The sequence below is a fragment of the Moschus berezovskii genome, chromosome 7, assembly GCF_049115385.1.
Source record: "Moschus berezovskii isolate FMDL1 chromosome 7, NW_MosBer_1.0, whole genome shotgun sequence".
NCBI lineage: Eukaryota > Metazoa > Chordata > Mammalia > Artiodactyla > Moschidae > Moschus > Moschus berezovskii.
In genome coordinates, this window is record NC_142466.1 from 69,382,530 (window position 1) to 69,395,520 (window position 12,991).

At 50.3% G+C, this 12,991-nt stretch overlaps 1 protein-coding gene across 1 annotated transcript in view; it reads right to left on the bottom strand.

Moving 5' to 3' along the window:
- SHB (SH2 domain containing adaptor protein B) overlaps positions 1–12,991 on the bottom strand; it is a 141,182-nt gene that overhangs the window by 84,980 nt on the left and 43,211 nt on the right. Inside the window, exon 2 of the mRNA XM_055427087.2 lies at positions 6,097–6,217. Within this exon, the coding sequence (XP_055283062.1) occupies positions 6,097–6,217 (121 nt within the window). The remainder of the gene's footprint in view (positions 1–6,096; positions 6,218–12,991) is intronic.

A 12,991-nucleotide genomic window follows, 5' to 3' on the forward strand; every position in this document is an offset into this window, starting at 1 on the left:
GATGAGGCAATTGAGGCCCAGAGAGGGGAAGCAACCTGCCCCTCAGGTCACACAGTAGACCAGAGCAGAGCCAGGGCTAGAATCCACATTCCTGCCTCCTTCCTCAAGAAACAGACCACCATCTCTGGAATATAGAGACTTGAAAGTGGTATACGACCATCATTCTCTCAGAAAGCACATTGCCACTAGAAGAGGCCATGCCAGAGGACAAGAAAATATGAAAGGACGCCCCCACCTACACCTCCACCTTTAAAATCAGTGATCTCCCTGGCAGTCCAGGGGCCAGACTCCCACACTTCCATTGCAGGGGGCATGGGTTCGATCCCTGGTCCCGAATGCCATGGCCAAAAATAACAGTAATAAAATCAAATCAGTAACTGGCTTTACCTGGAGAGTGGCTTTACCAATGGGCACATGGAGTTTAAAAGGGCATAAGGCAAGTCGTGAGCACCAGGGCTCTGTGTGAAATGGTTTTCTTTTAACTTCCTCTTATTATGCTATAAAGTTGATTTTATAATAAAAACATGCTAAGGACTTTTTAATGTATAATTGCTTACATATTAAAAATTATATGAAATGCTTTCAACTAATGCTTATATGATTCATCCTGTGAGATGACACTTTGAACAATTTTATATAGGATGGGGGGTGGGGGGGGGGAGTCACACCTCAAAATGAGGCCTAAGTAACTATAAAATTCCCAGTTATTTTTGCAGACCCTCTGGGAGTCCAGGACAGATGTAAGTGCATTTTAGCTAAAGGCAGGGGCTCCAGAGGGTGCTGCTTTTCCTGGTTCTGCTGCTTGCTTAACCTTTCTGAGACTCAGTGTTCTCATCTGTAAAATGGGGATGATAGTAGTACTTAAACCTCATAGGTTCCTTGGGAGGACTAAATGAGCACATCAGGGAAAGGGTTTGGAGCAGTGCCTGGCACAGAGGAAAGCCCTCTAAAAAAAACAAACTACCACCTTCCTTGTCACCACCATCACCGTGGGTGCCTCTGAGAATTCCTGGGGTTGAAGGCCTGGGGAGGAAGGATCCCGGGTGAGAAATATTCTGTGCCTTTAGGCCTGATGATCTGATCTGTCTTTACATGCTCTTGCCCCGTGCTTTTCCTATCCGGATCCTATCAGAAGCCCATCTCCTGCCCCTCCTCTCAGGCAGAGAGTTCCCACACCTCCATGCCTTTGTTCAAGCTCTTCCCTCTGCCTGGCTGCCAGGCCCAGCTCTCACCCCCACCACTCTCACCTCCCACCCAACTGGGATGGCCCAACAGGAAGCTGCTGTTTCTGCTCTGAACTCCTGGAGGTTTACTGCTTACCTCCACGCACCAACCAGCCCCCGGGTCCATGTCTGTCTCCATGCTTCACAGATATTCCCAGAGGCAGACGCAGTATTTGCCTAGGCTACGTGGTCCAGATGCCAACACAGCAGGGCTTGGCAAGGGCTCCGGGTACCAAGGATACTGCAGAGGACCTGGGAACCAACTGCTCCAGCGTCCTGCTTGTTTGGCCACCCACCTCCAAATGGGTTGGAGTTAGAAATGCAACCTGCTCCAGCATTCTTGCCTGGGAAATCCCATAACAGAGAAGCTTGGTGGGCTACGGTCCATAGCATCGCAGAATCGGACATGACTAAGCAACTGAGTATGCATGCATGCACTCCAAATGGGCAGTGCCCCGATGGGGACTGGTCAGAGAATTCAGCAGCACAGAAAACCATGTGAAGGAGCAAACAGGCCCTCTGCCCCCAATATCAACAATCTCAAGCACATGTACGAAGTTTGTTCCTCCACCCAAGACTTACATCAGTGTTACATGCCTTGTTTTACAATGCAGCCCCAACACGCTAAGCACTCTGGCCCACACAGTCACCCCAGTGGGCCTGACTCAGCCCAACACCCTTCCCCTGCATCAGTAGGTGTCTCTGTGCATCTGGAGCTCTCAAGTCCCAGCATCAAGCCTCAGGGAAGAAGGAGTGAATGGCTGCAAAGCAGGGTTTTGGAGAGGGGTGGCCTGATTCTACCAGCTCAGTGGGAGGTTTGGCCTGGGGACACTAAAGGTAGACACAGGGGCAGAATGGACATCAAGAAGTGGTATGATCCTTCCTCTTCACTGCACACACGGAAAAGGTCAAGACCAGAACCTGACCTCAAGGGATGGGCCAAGGAAGAAGAAAAGGGAAACCAGGACTGAACAGTTGCTGTGAGTCAGGCTGGTACTGAGAAAGGAAGCTGCCAGCCCTAACCAGATCCTCTCCTATTCAGAGCTGGTCTCAGGTGCTCCGTTTGTGGGACTGGTCCTAGGTGTCTGATGACAGGGCAGGGCACAGTGAATCAGGACATCCTGGAGCTCATGGCTGGCACAGACCTAAGAGGTAGCTTGAACCAACCACGCATATGAGACTTAACTACTTTCATGTCATCTCCCAATGCTAGTTGTCTTGCCTCTGCCTGGATGCCTCCAGGGATGGGCAACTCAGTACTTGACAAAGTAGCTTCATATTTAACTAGAGTGTTTAAAAAAATCTCAAAAGGATCATGACCTTTTTGAGCTTCAGTTTCCCCACCTACAAAAAGGAAAGCTGGGACTGGGTCACTAGCTTTCCAACTGGGTTCCATAGAGCCCTAGGTGTTAACTCCTTAACACCTAGGTGTTATCTCCAGAGCTGCTGTTGGGGTGAGAGAGGTGATCAGAACAAAAAGTGAGGTCCAGGCATACAAGGGTTCTGAGGCTCCATGAAGACCTGAGCTTGCATTTTGGAGCCACAACTTAAATCCTGTGGATGACATTAAGGGGAGTTGATGGGAGAGGGTAAGCTGAAGCAGACAAGAGGGAAGTGGGTTAGAGGAGCCCCTGGAAAAACAGGCATGCTTCTCCATGCACTCTATCCTAGCTACAGCCAATGGGCTGGGCTGAGTTCTCTGTTCACCAAATCACACCTCCCACAAGCTCTCTACCGCCTGCTGCACGGTGCCAAGACTGTGGAGAACAAAACCTTGCCAAATAATCATAGGCCCACACTCCACATGGGCCACGATGAGGAGTCTGAAAATCCAGCTGGACATACCCTGGGAAGAAGTTAAACAGGGTGCTGGCAGACAGCACCCCCAAACTGACTACCTGGCTATGTTGCCTTGAAGCGATCACTTAATATCTCTGTGCCTTAGTTTATCAGAGCAATGGGCACCTACATTTCAAAGAATAATGGTGAAGATCCAACGAGAATTCACACCAAGTGCTGTCAACAAGTATGAGAGAACTGGGCAGTGGCCTCCACTGCTGCTGCTGTTATCACTGACCTATCCTTCCTTAAACCAGGAAAAACGGAGTCACAGAACGTGCTGCCCAGGGTCAAAACAGCTGGTTCACAGCCAAAAGCAGCTACAAGTACTACAAGGCACCTGCTTCTCAGTGAGAAACTGAGGCCCACTTGGTGGCAAGTGGCCATCCCAGGTCTGCTTGACATCAGCCCGGTCTCCTTTCCGGCCAGTACAGACAGGCGCACCATCTCAGGCAGAGAGTCCATGCTCACCCCAGGAGCGTTATTCTTGCATACCAGGGAACCTGCCCCATTACTAGAAGCTACGTGCACTCACACACACAAATGTTACAGCATCAGAAAACAGAAAGGTCACCCTAAAAGGCTGAAAGTAACTTGTTCTGGGCCACCCCTTGCTTGGCTGCCATCCCCAGCATCCACCTCTATCACCTCCCCTCCCCTGCGAGCTTCACAGAGGCTCAGTGAGCTACACTCACACGGCGCTGGCTAACCCAGCCCCCAGCCCCACCATCAGTCACTGCGCTGATGGTGATGTTATACACAAAGAATTCCAAGTCAAAGAGAGCCACTGCAAGGTCATTACACCAGAAAATGTCCCGTTTAATCACCTATTTTCTTAAAAACATTAAAACGTGGGTAAATTTGAGCATAGTCTCCAAGGAACGAAGAAAGCACAGAGCAGAAATAGAAGGATGCTCCTTTGGAGAGAGAATGCCTGAGATCCTAACAGGTTTCTGGTAAACTCAAACTGCCCCGCATTGGGTCTGGCCCCTGTGGGTGTGCCTTATTAAAAAGCCAAAGTCCCTCAGGACAATTCCACCCAGCAAATCAGCTCCTCACCGCTGCGGTCCACAGCAGCACCCAGGAGGAGCCCGGCTCCACTCCAAAGACGCTGAGCAATTGCACTCTCCCCAAAGTCTGGCTCGCAGCAGATGCTCCCACCCACCCCTGTCAGCTTCCCGCCCCCATGTTCTGAAGATGCAAGTCTGGATCTGTAATGCCTTCTCCCTTTTTTGGTGGTGGGACCCCAGGGAAGTGACTTGTCCAGAGTCTCCATCACCTGTGAAATGAGACAATCCTTTGCAAGGACACGGTGAGGCTTAATGAGCATGTATGTCAGAGCGCCCACAGAAGTTGCTCTGCCAAGAGAGACCAGGAAGATGGGAGACAGCATAAGAGGTGGCCCTCGGGAGTCTGACTAGTTGCTTCCTGCCTCAGCCCTTCACAAAGCAGCCAGGTGTTCTGGAGCCTACACAGGTAGCTAGAGAATTGCTTTCCGTGAGCAGGAAGAACATGAGGCAGAGTCCTGGAAGCAGGGCCTGGACTCATACCCAGATTCTTCAGCAATTATCCTAGAGGGTCTCCGTAGCTGGAGAGCAAACATTCAACACAGGCCCAGCGTGTGTTAAGAGCTCAGTAACTGGTGCTTCCTTTCCCTTCCTCCGCCTCCTCCCCCTCCTTCTTCTTCTCTTCAATATGTTCTTTTATTTTTTATTTTACTCTTTGGCCATACCACATGCAGGATCTTAGTTCCCCAGTCAGCAGAAGCCAGAGTCTTAACCATTGGACTGCCAGGGAAGTCCCTCCCTCCCTCCTTTAATTTCAGAAGGAATCAGGAGAATGTGCTCAAAAACATGAACACCAAATAAACAATAAGAAGGCCACAGAAGGGGGCACCTGAATCCCAAACCCTGAGACATACAGGGCACCAACTCAACAGGACTCAGAATTCAGGGCCACCTGCCTGTGTTCTGCAGTACACGGTGCCCCTGCTCACATTACTGTCTCGCTCAGGGTCAGAGCAGGTCAACCCACAAGTGTTCTTCCATGCCTGGACCATCTTCCTGAGCCAGGGGGACACTCGTGGAGGGTTTCTCCCCTGTTTGTGATCTCCCTACCACCCGCCCATGCCTGGGGTCTGTGAAGATGGCTGCTATCTGGTATCTGTTCATTCCTTATAGATGCTCTGGAACTTCCCTGGTGGTCCAGTAGCTATGATTCTGTGCTCCTTAAGGCAGGCGGCCCAGTTCGATCCTTGGTCTGGGAGCTAGATCCCACATGCTGCAACTAAGGATCTCGCATGCCGCAACAAAGACTGAAGATCCCGCATGCCACAATTAAGACCCAGTGCAGCCAAATAAACATATTTTTTTTTTTTTAAAAAAAAAAGATGTTCCAAGTATTATTCTGGTGAAAACAGAACCCCCAGGATCCCACATACCCGGTCACATTCTCCTGGGCCCCACACTGCTGCTCTGGCAGGTTTCATCATCAAGGGCCAATAGGAAAACAGTTATAGGAGAAAGTCTCTGTGTTTCCTATAAACCTACCACAAAGACCATGGTGCTTTAAGCTGCTTCCTGTCCTAAAATAAAGATTTTCTTGGATGGGGGCAGGGATAACTTTGTCCCTAAAGACCTAGTCTGCCCCCTTCTACTAAGTAATAAAAGCAAGGTAACCCCACCTGTTTCTCTTATTGCCCTGGTTGCTAGGAAGCTCCAAGCTTTCCATCTCAAAAGCTGTATCTTTTTTTAATTAGAAATTCCTAAGAGAAACTCCGCCCACCTCCCCACTTACTTCTTAGTCCCTCTCTTGATGAACTGTACTTAGTACCCTACTATCTCTGGACAGTCACTGTGCCCTGCCGCGTTCTTCCTGAGGTCAGTGAAACCTGAACAGATAACCTGTGGGAAAGATTCAACACAGTACCACCCCCACAACCGCCACCTCCAAAGTACACACCGTCCCCCACAGAGGCTGGCGGGTGACCACATGGCCCATCCACCTCCCGCAGAGTTGCAAGTGTGTTGCTTACCAGTCATGATCCTCTGGGCCTCATAGGGCTCCATGTAGCCTGCGCTCTCTCCCTTTCCTGCTTTGCTTTTGAGATCATTCTTGGCATCAAAGGGATCCGAGTAGTCATCAGCGATGGTCACCTGTAGGGAAGATGGCAAGGGTATGAGTCCACCTGTGGCTTTCTACTTCACTTCTGTTCACAGCCAGGCTTTGCTCCAACAAATATAAATCGAGTCTGTGCCAGGTGGGCAAGGAAGGGGAGGTGGAGGCAGGAGTCTGAACTGGTGCCCACCAGCAGGGAGCTCTGGTTCTCGCAGGGGTAACAGGGAACCCACCTTGACATGCTCCATCCTAAGGGAGGGTCCTGGGCCTGCACAGGCAGGATGGCTGCTCCAGGCACAGTGAAGTGAGAACAGAAGCACAGAGGCAAGAACCTGGAGGGCGTCTTCGGGGGATGTGACTTGCTCAGTGTAGTGGAATGAATGGAAACGGAGGAAAGTTGGAAAGGAGCTTGCGGAAAGCCCAGAAATGCTGACAAACTCCTGGTGCCGGCTGAGGCATAGAAGAGCTTGTCTCGAGATAATTATGTCCAGCGTTCCACTTTCCCAAATCTGGAACACAACCATGCCTTGGGTAATCAGACAACAATTCGGTGAGATCAACGCTCTGCAAAGATGACTGAGGCCCCAGCCGGGCCCAGTGAAAACACAAGAGCAGCTAGGGGATGGCCAGACAGACTGCTAAGGGCAGCAAGGGGCTTGGAAGCCACACATCAGAAGACGCTCCTGTGACAGATGTGGAAACTGAGGTCTAGAGCGGGCGGGGGCTGAACTGAGGCCCTCGGCTGGCTCCTCTGCCTCCTTCCTGGACTCCTCACTTGTCTGTATTCCAGAAAACAACAAAAGTTCCACAACAAACAGAGCAGTCACCTGGGGCTAGGTGGTGGGCGCAGCCAGGGGAGTCCCCTGAGACCATAAAAAATCTGAGTTTTGAACACTTCAGAGCTTTCTCTTTCCCCAGGAGAAGCGTAAAAATTCCCAGTTGCAGGCTAAGAGCAAACACAGCAACTTATCCTCTCACTGGAGGTGCCCCTCGGGGCACCCTCACCAGAGGGGAAAGCACAGGTCCCTTTTCAATGCACCCTCGCTCCACCAAAATTCACTGTGACTTGGGCTCCTTTGGTCCCACAGCTGGCAAAGGGCAAGTCCTCAGCCTCCCAGCCAGGGCCACCCAGCTGCCTCTTTTGCGAGGAGGTGGGCAGGTTAGCCTGTCTCTCAACCCTTGGGGTTTCATGAATTGTTATTTAAATTGTGGGTTTAATTAGAAACCACAGGAGCCTCCACTCTCACCCAGCTCCTGGAATGTAAGGCATTTGAGGGGCCAGTAAACCCAGAGGAAGGGAAAAATCCCCCTTTGTCTGCCGGGTAAGTGGCAGTTTGTGGCAGCAGCCCTGGCCGGGTGAGCAGAGTGACCTCCAGCTGCCCGGAATGTGATGCCCATGGAAGGACAGCGGGCAGCTGCCCTGTCACCAGTGTGTGGCCAGGAGGGCTGGCGGGAGGCACTGCACACAGCAGTCACTGCTCCCTGAACAAGGGCAGGCTTATCTGTGAAAGACCCAGGGCTGGAGCACCGTCTGAGCAAGTGCAGGGCCCGCTGCCACCACTCCGCTGCCACCACTCCGAAGCGGCTGTGGGTCAGGCTCTAGTCCCAGTGGAGGCGCTTCCAAATGCTGACATTGTAGTCGTGGCCCTTCTGGGGACTCCCTGAGCTCACATGACACCAGGCAGGGAAAGATGGGGGAGAGGAGCGGTAGGGCCTGTCATGTCTTCCATATGATATTTTACTCTACCATTTGCAGAACACATTAGGGAGGAAATTAGACACGTGAACCACTGTCCTACAGAACAGCTCAGATGCAGATATGGGGTGAGTAGGGTTTCATGTCTCAGAGTCCAAGGGGCCAGAAGTCCGATGGAGAAAATGATGAACCTGCTGTGGATGACATGTAATCTCATTTCTCTCGTCCTCGCCTTCCTTGCAGTCTCTTTTCTTCGTGAACACCCTCCGACTATTCTGCAACGAGGGAAGGGAGCAAATATTTCCCCAAGAGAACAAAATCACTTTGGGGGATTAGCTGGGGAGGGTGCTGGGCTGCGTAATCTAGAAATCAACATTCCAGCTCCTCCCGGAAGTGCTCAGTAATTTGCAAACACGGAGGCAAGCAGGATACAAACCAAATCTTTGTTCACCCTGGGACGGGAGCTCTGGGAGGCCTTCGGTTCAGCAGGCGCTATCTGTATTTTCTAATTAAAATGAGATCTGAGCTCAGGCTGTCACGGGGGCCCTCAGGCTGCCTGCCCTGCTTGCTTCCGTTTCAATAAGAATTTACAAATCCTGAAACCAGGGGAAGCTCCTGGTCTCTGCTGACATATGGTTCTAGTTATAACTGCTGACAGTTGAAAATCCTTCCGTTTACAAAAAAAAAAAAAGTTTAGAATTCTGTTAGTTTAAGAAGCAAATTGGAAGGTTCCTAAAATGTATAATATTTAATCAATTTCCTTTCAAACTTCAAAGTAAGGTTGGGAGAGGTGAGGGAATTTGAGGTTTAAGCAACGTGAAACTCGGCAAACACTAACTGAGCTGTCTGACCTTTCACAAAATCACGTCCTGGTTTTTGGAGTAAAAATTTAACCAAGACTTAGGAGAGTTGAGTGGGGAGCTCAGCCGTGCAATGTGCCACCAGCCTCAAGGGTGGCCACTATCCAAGCTGCCCAGGGACACTGCTTTGCTTTAAAATGCCCCGTTAGTGGACAAGTACCTTGTTGCTGCTGCTGCTAAGTCACTTCAGTCGTGTCCGACTCTGTGTGACCCCATAGATGGAAGCCCACCAGGCTCCCCCTTCCCTGGGATTCTCCAGGCAAGAACACTGGAGTGGGTTGCCATTTCCTTCTCCAATGTGTGAAAGTGAAAAGTGAAAGTGAAGTCACTCAGTCGTGTCCGACCCTTAGCGACCCCATGGACTGCAGCCTACCAGGCTCCTCCATCCATGGGATTTTCTAGGCAAGAGTACTGGAGTGGCTTGCCATTGCCTTCTCCGGGACAAGTACCTTAAATCTAATTAAACAGTTCAAGCAAAAGGGAGCCAACCCTGTAGGTCAGGCCACTCAGGTATACGAGAAGCTTTCCTCGATTTTAATCTTGAATTGGCAAACACCCAATAGGGCACTGGACCCTTCAGATGGCCTGCTTGCCTTACGCAGGGCAGATGCAGAGCTGAGAGGAGAACCCAGGCCACTGGGCCCACCACTCCCCCAGGGAGGAGAGCAGCAGAAAGACGGCTGATGAGTGTGGCTGCCTAACTAGATGTGGCTGCCTAACACATCTTCTTTCACTGTTTGGGCCTCCTGGGATGGGCGTACTGCCTGCCCCTCTCTGAGAAAAGAAGCCAGATATGGCTAAAACCCAAGCAAGCCTTTTCTTGCTTTCAAACAAAATTGGAGATTCCCAGGTTAACCAGTGGCCCTGAAGGACTTTCATAGGCTTATTAAGTGGTGAAACTGGAGTGGGGTGGGGGCAGGGCGGGGGATGCTGTCCTCAAGAGCCCTGTCCCAACCTACCATTTTTGTACATGGCCTACAGCAGTCCCTGGTGGCTCAGACAGTAAAGAATCTGCCTGGAGTGTGGGAGACCCAGGTTCGATCCCTGGGTGGGGAAGAATCCCTGGAGAAGGAAATGGAAACCCATTCCAGTATTCTTGTCTGGAAAATCCCATGAACGGAGGAGTCTCGCAGGCTACAGTCCATGGGGGTCGCGAAGAGCTGGACACGACTGAGTGACTTCACTTTCCTTTCCTTTCCTTTCCACAGCAGTCCAGAGGATTCTAGAATTCCAGCACACTCAGTGCCTCTCTGACAAGGCTCTGGAGTTAGCTCCACAGGCCTCCTTTCTGCTTTGCACACACTGCTGGGTGGAACTGGTCCATCCCTGACAGCAGTCTGAAGCCTGGGTTTTCTCGAGGATTTAGTTTCATGATAGGAGGTAGTCTTTCAATTCACCCCCAAAGGGAAACACTAGAGGCAAGTGGGTGTCTCCACTTGGCCACAGGCTTTAACGAGACAGTGGCACCTGTATGGAGAACCAGGTCCTCTCTCTCCACAGGCTCTAGGTGGAAAGGTAAACGGTAGAGCCACTGTGAAGGTTAACTTTGGGCAGAATCCACTAAACTCCAAAAATGCACGTGGTTTGACCCAACAGTTTCACTTCTCTGTATTTATTCCCAAATGTGCACAGGGAGACTTGGGCAAGGATGTTTAATGAAGCAAGTAATAAAGAGAAACTTCAAGAACCTTCTATGTCCATCAATAGGGGAATTCTAAATAAACCCTGCCAGTTTCTACTAAGGAATATTATGTTTTAGATTAAAAAAAAAAAAAAAGCAGTTACTCTGACTCTATATGCACCAATACTGTGCTCCATGACATAGCTTTGACTGGAAAGAAAGCAGGGTGCAGAATGATAAATACAAGATGATGCCTATTTATGAAAATTAAACAGAAACTTGTATCTCTATTTAATGTAATAAAAATGTCTGGGGAGACAGACTCTTCAAACTTACACCTCCTCTGGGAGGAGGGACGGACCGGGATGGGGTGATGAGAGAAAATAAAAGGAGACTTGTCTGTAATATTAATATATTTTTCAAACAAGAAAAGCTTATTACTCAATTATATGGAAAACTAGATTTTCCAAAGCACTCCTCTTCACAGGTTAGTTTTGTTAGAGGAGATAAACTACTTCTTAAACTAGTCTGAAGATAGGCATGGCCTGGAATCCTTGTTTTATAAAACCCAGATTTGTAGCCCTAATAACCTGTATATTTAATAAGTAACCCGGGTGATTCTTATGAGTAAAGTTTGGGAAACTTAAGTTAGAGCCAGCCCCCTCGCCCACCAATCTAAAGATAAGCCTCTCGATATGACTCTGGAATACCACTTTTCCCAGATGTTTCTCAGCCTTGTTCAATAAAGTGAAGCAAGAAGTCAGTGTAAAATGCAGGTCTCTCCTGCTTTCTTCCCTGGGGGTCAAGTGGAGTAAGAGATGATCCAACATGCCTTGGTCCATCTCCAGGATCCAAGACGCGGGAGTGATGGCATCCTCTGTGCAATCCTGAGGGCTGCTCAGATTGAGCAACATGCCTGAGCTGGGGGGAGGCCAGGCACTGCCCTGCCCCCTAAGGGGAGCCGGGGCCAAAGCTGGGCCTGGCTGTGAAGATGGGCAACGCTCTCTGTTCAAAGCATAGATCCTATCAGAACAAGACTACTGTTCAAACTCTCCTGGCTCCAGGGAGGGCTGGTGGGACTGTGGAGAAGAGCTGAAATGCACAGGTATCTCTGCTAAAAGCACTCAAGCCTGCTGAAAAGAAGGGACATGAGACGGGCAGCTCCACCTTCCAGGAGTGGGTGGCCTGTGCTGTCCCCACTGCCCCACAGCACCTCCTCCAAGCCATACAGGCACCTCCTATGCTCTGCTGCCTCTGGGAACTGGCAGCATCGGGCTGCCCCAGCTCAGTCACTTGCAGGATGAGGCAAGACCAATTTCCACCACTCTCCGCTGCTTTGCTTTTCCTGGAAAGTGAGGGGGCGTCAACCCATGTGTCCTTTCCAGGCGCATGGCTTTTGTCTGCTCTACTCTAAAGCAAACTGCATGCGAACACTCCTGGGAATGTTCTACATGGTCCCAGTTGGACCATTTCCTTATCAATTTATTCTTAAAACTGAGCTAGCTTTCTTCATGGTTTGAGGGTCATGGATCTCTTTGGGAATCTGATAACTGATAAAGTTGTTGCTCCCTCCATCACATTCATATATGCCTGCAAAGTATCAGGCACTTCTCAAAAAGGTCAGGAGTCCCAGATTAAGTGACTAAGTCTCCCTACCGCATTCAAACCACTTTAAAGAACGACTAAGGGGCTTCCCTGATGACTCAGTGGTAAAAAAAAAAATCTGCCTGCCAACGCAGAAGACATGGGTTAGATCCCTGATCTGGGAAGATCCACATGCAACTAAGTCTGTGCCACAACTATTGAGTCTGTGCTCTGGAAGCCTGGGGACTGCAACTACGGAGCCCAGGAGCTGCAACTACTGAAGTCGGAGTGCCCAGCCCATGCTCTGCTCTAAGAGAAACCACCGCAACGAGAGGCCCGCTCACTGCAACAAAGAGTAGCCCCAACTCGTGGCAATTAGAGAAAAGCCCGTGCAGCACAGAAGACCCCCCAAATCAATCAATCAATAAATCTTATTTTATTTATTAATAAAGCCAAAAATAAATAAATAAAAGAGAGAGAGAACAGCTAAGAAAAGGAGCTCTCTCTGACTTAGGGAGGTGATGGGTGCTGGTTCTAGCATAATTCAACATCCCTGGCTGAAAATACAGGCCAGTGTGTGACTGGCCTGCCTTTTGACTGTGCAGGGGCAGAGGGGCCATGAAGGACAGCCTGGGGTTCTGTGTCTTGGCTTTCCAGCTTGAAACCCAGGAGCCACATGGGCAACCCGGCCCTCCCCTCCACTCTGGGGGTTAGGAGGGCTCCTGAAAGGTGAGTAACAGCGTGTATGGCAGCTGTGGCTCCCTGCTTCTGCCCCCATCAGGGGACTGGCAGGCTGGAGTCCTGGTCTTCCTCTGGGGCCCACCGTGACACAGGCCCTGGCCAGCCTGACGTCTTCAAGAGGGAGACTCAGTTGCCATGCTGACCAAGAGATGGCATTAACAGAACAGGGATTTGGGGGTCTGGAGAGGGCTTCCAATGATGCGGGGCTGCCTGGAGAAGAGGTAGATAGATGCTCCACACAGACCCAAACTATACAGGAGTTAGCTCAATGAGTCAGGAAGGACATCTAACAGACAGTGAAAGGAACAGC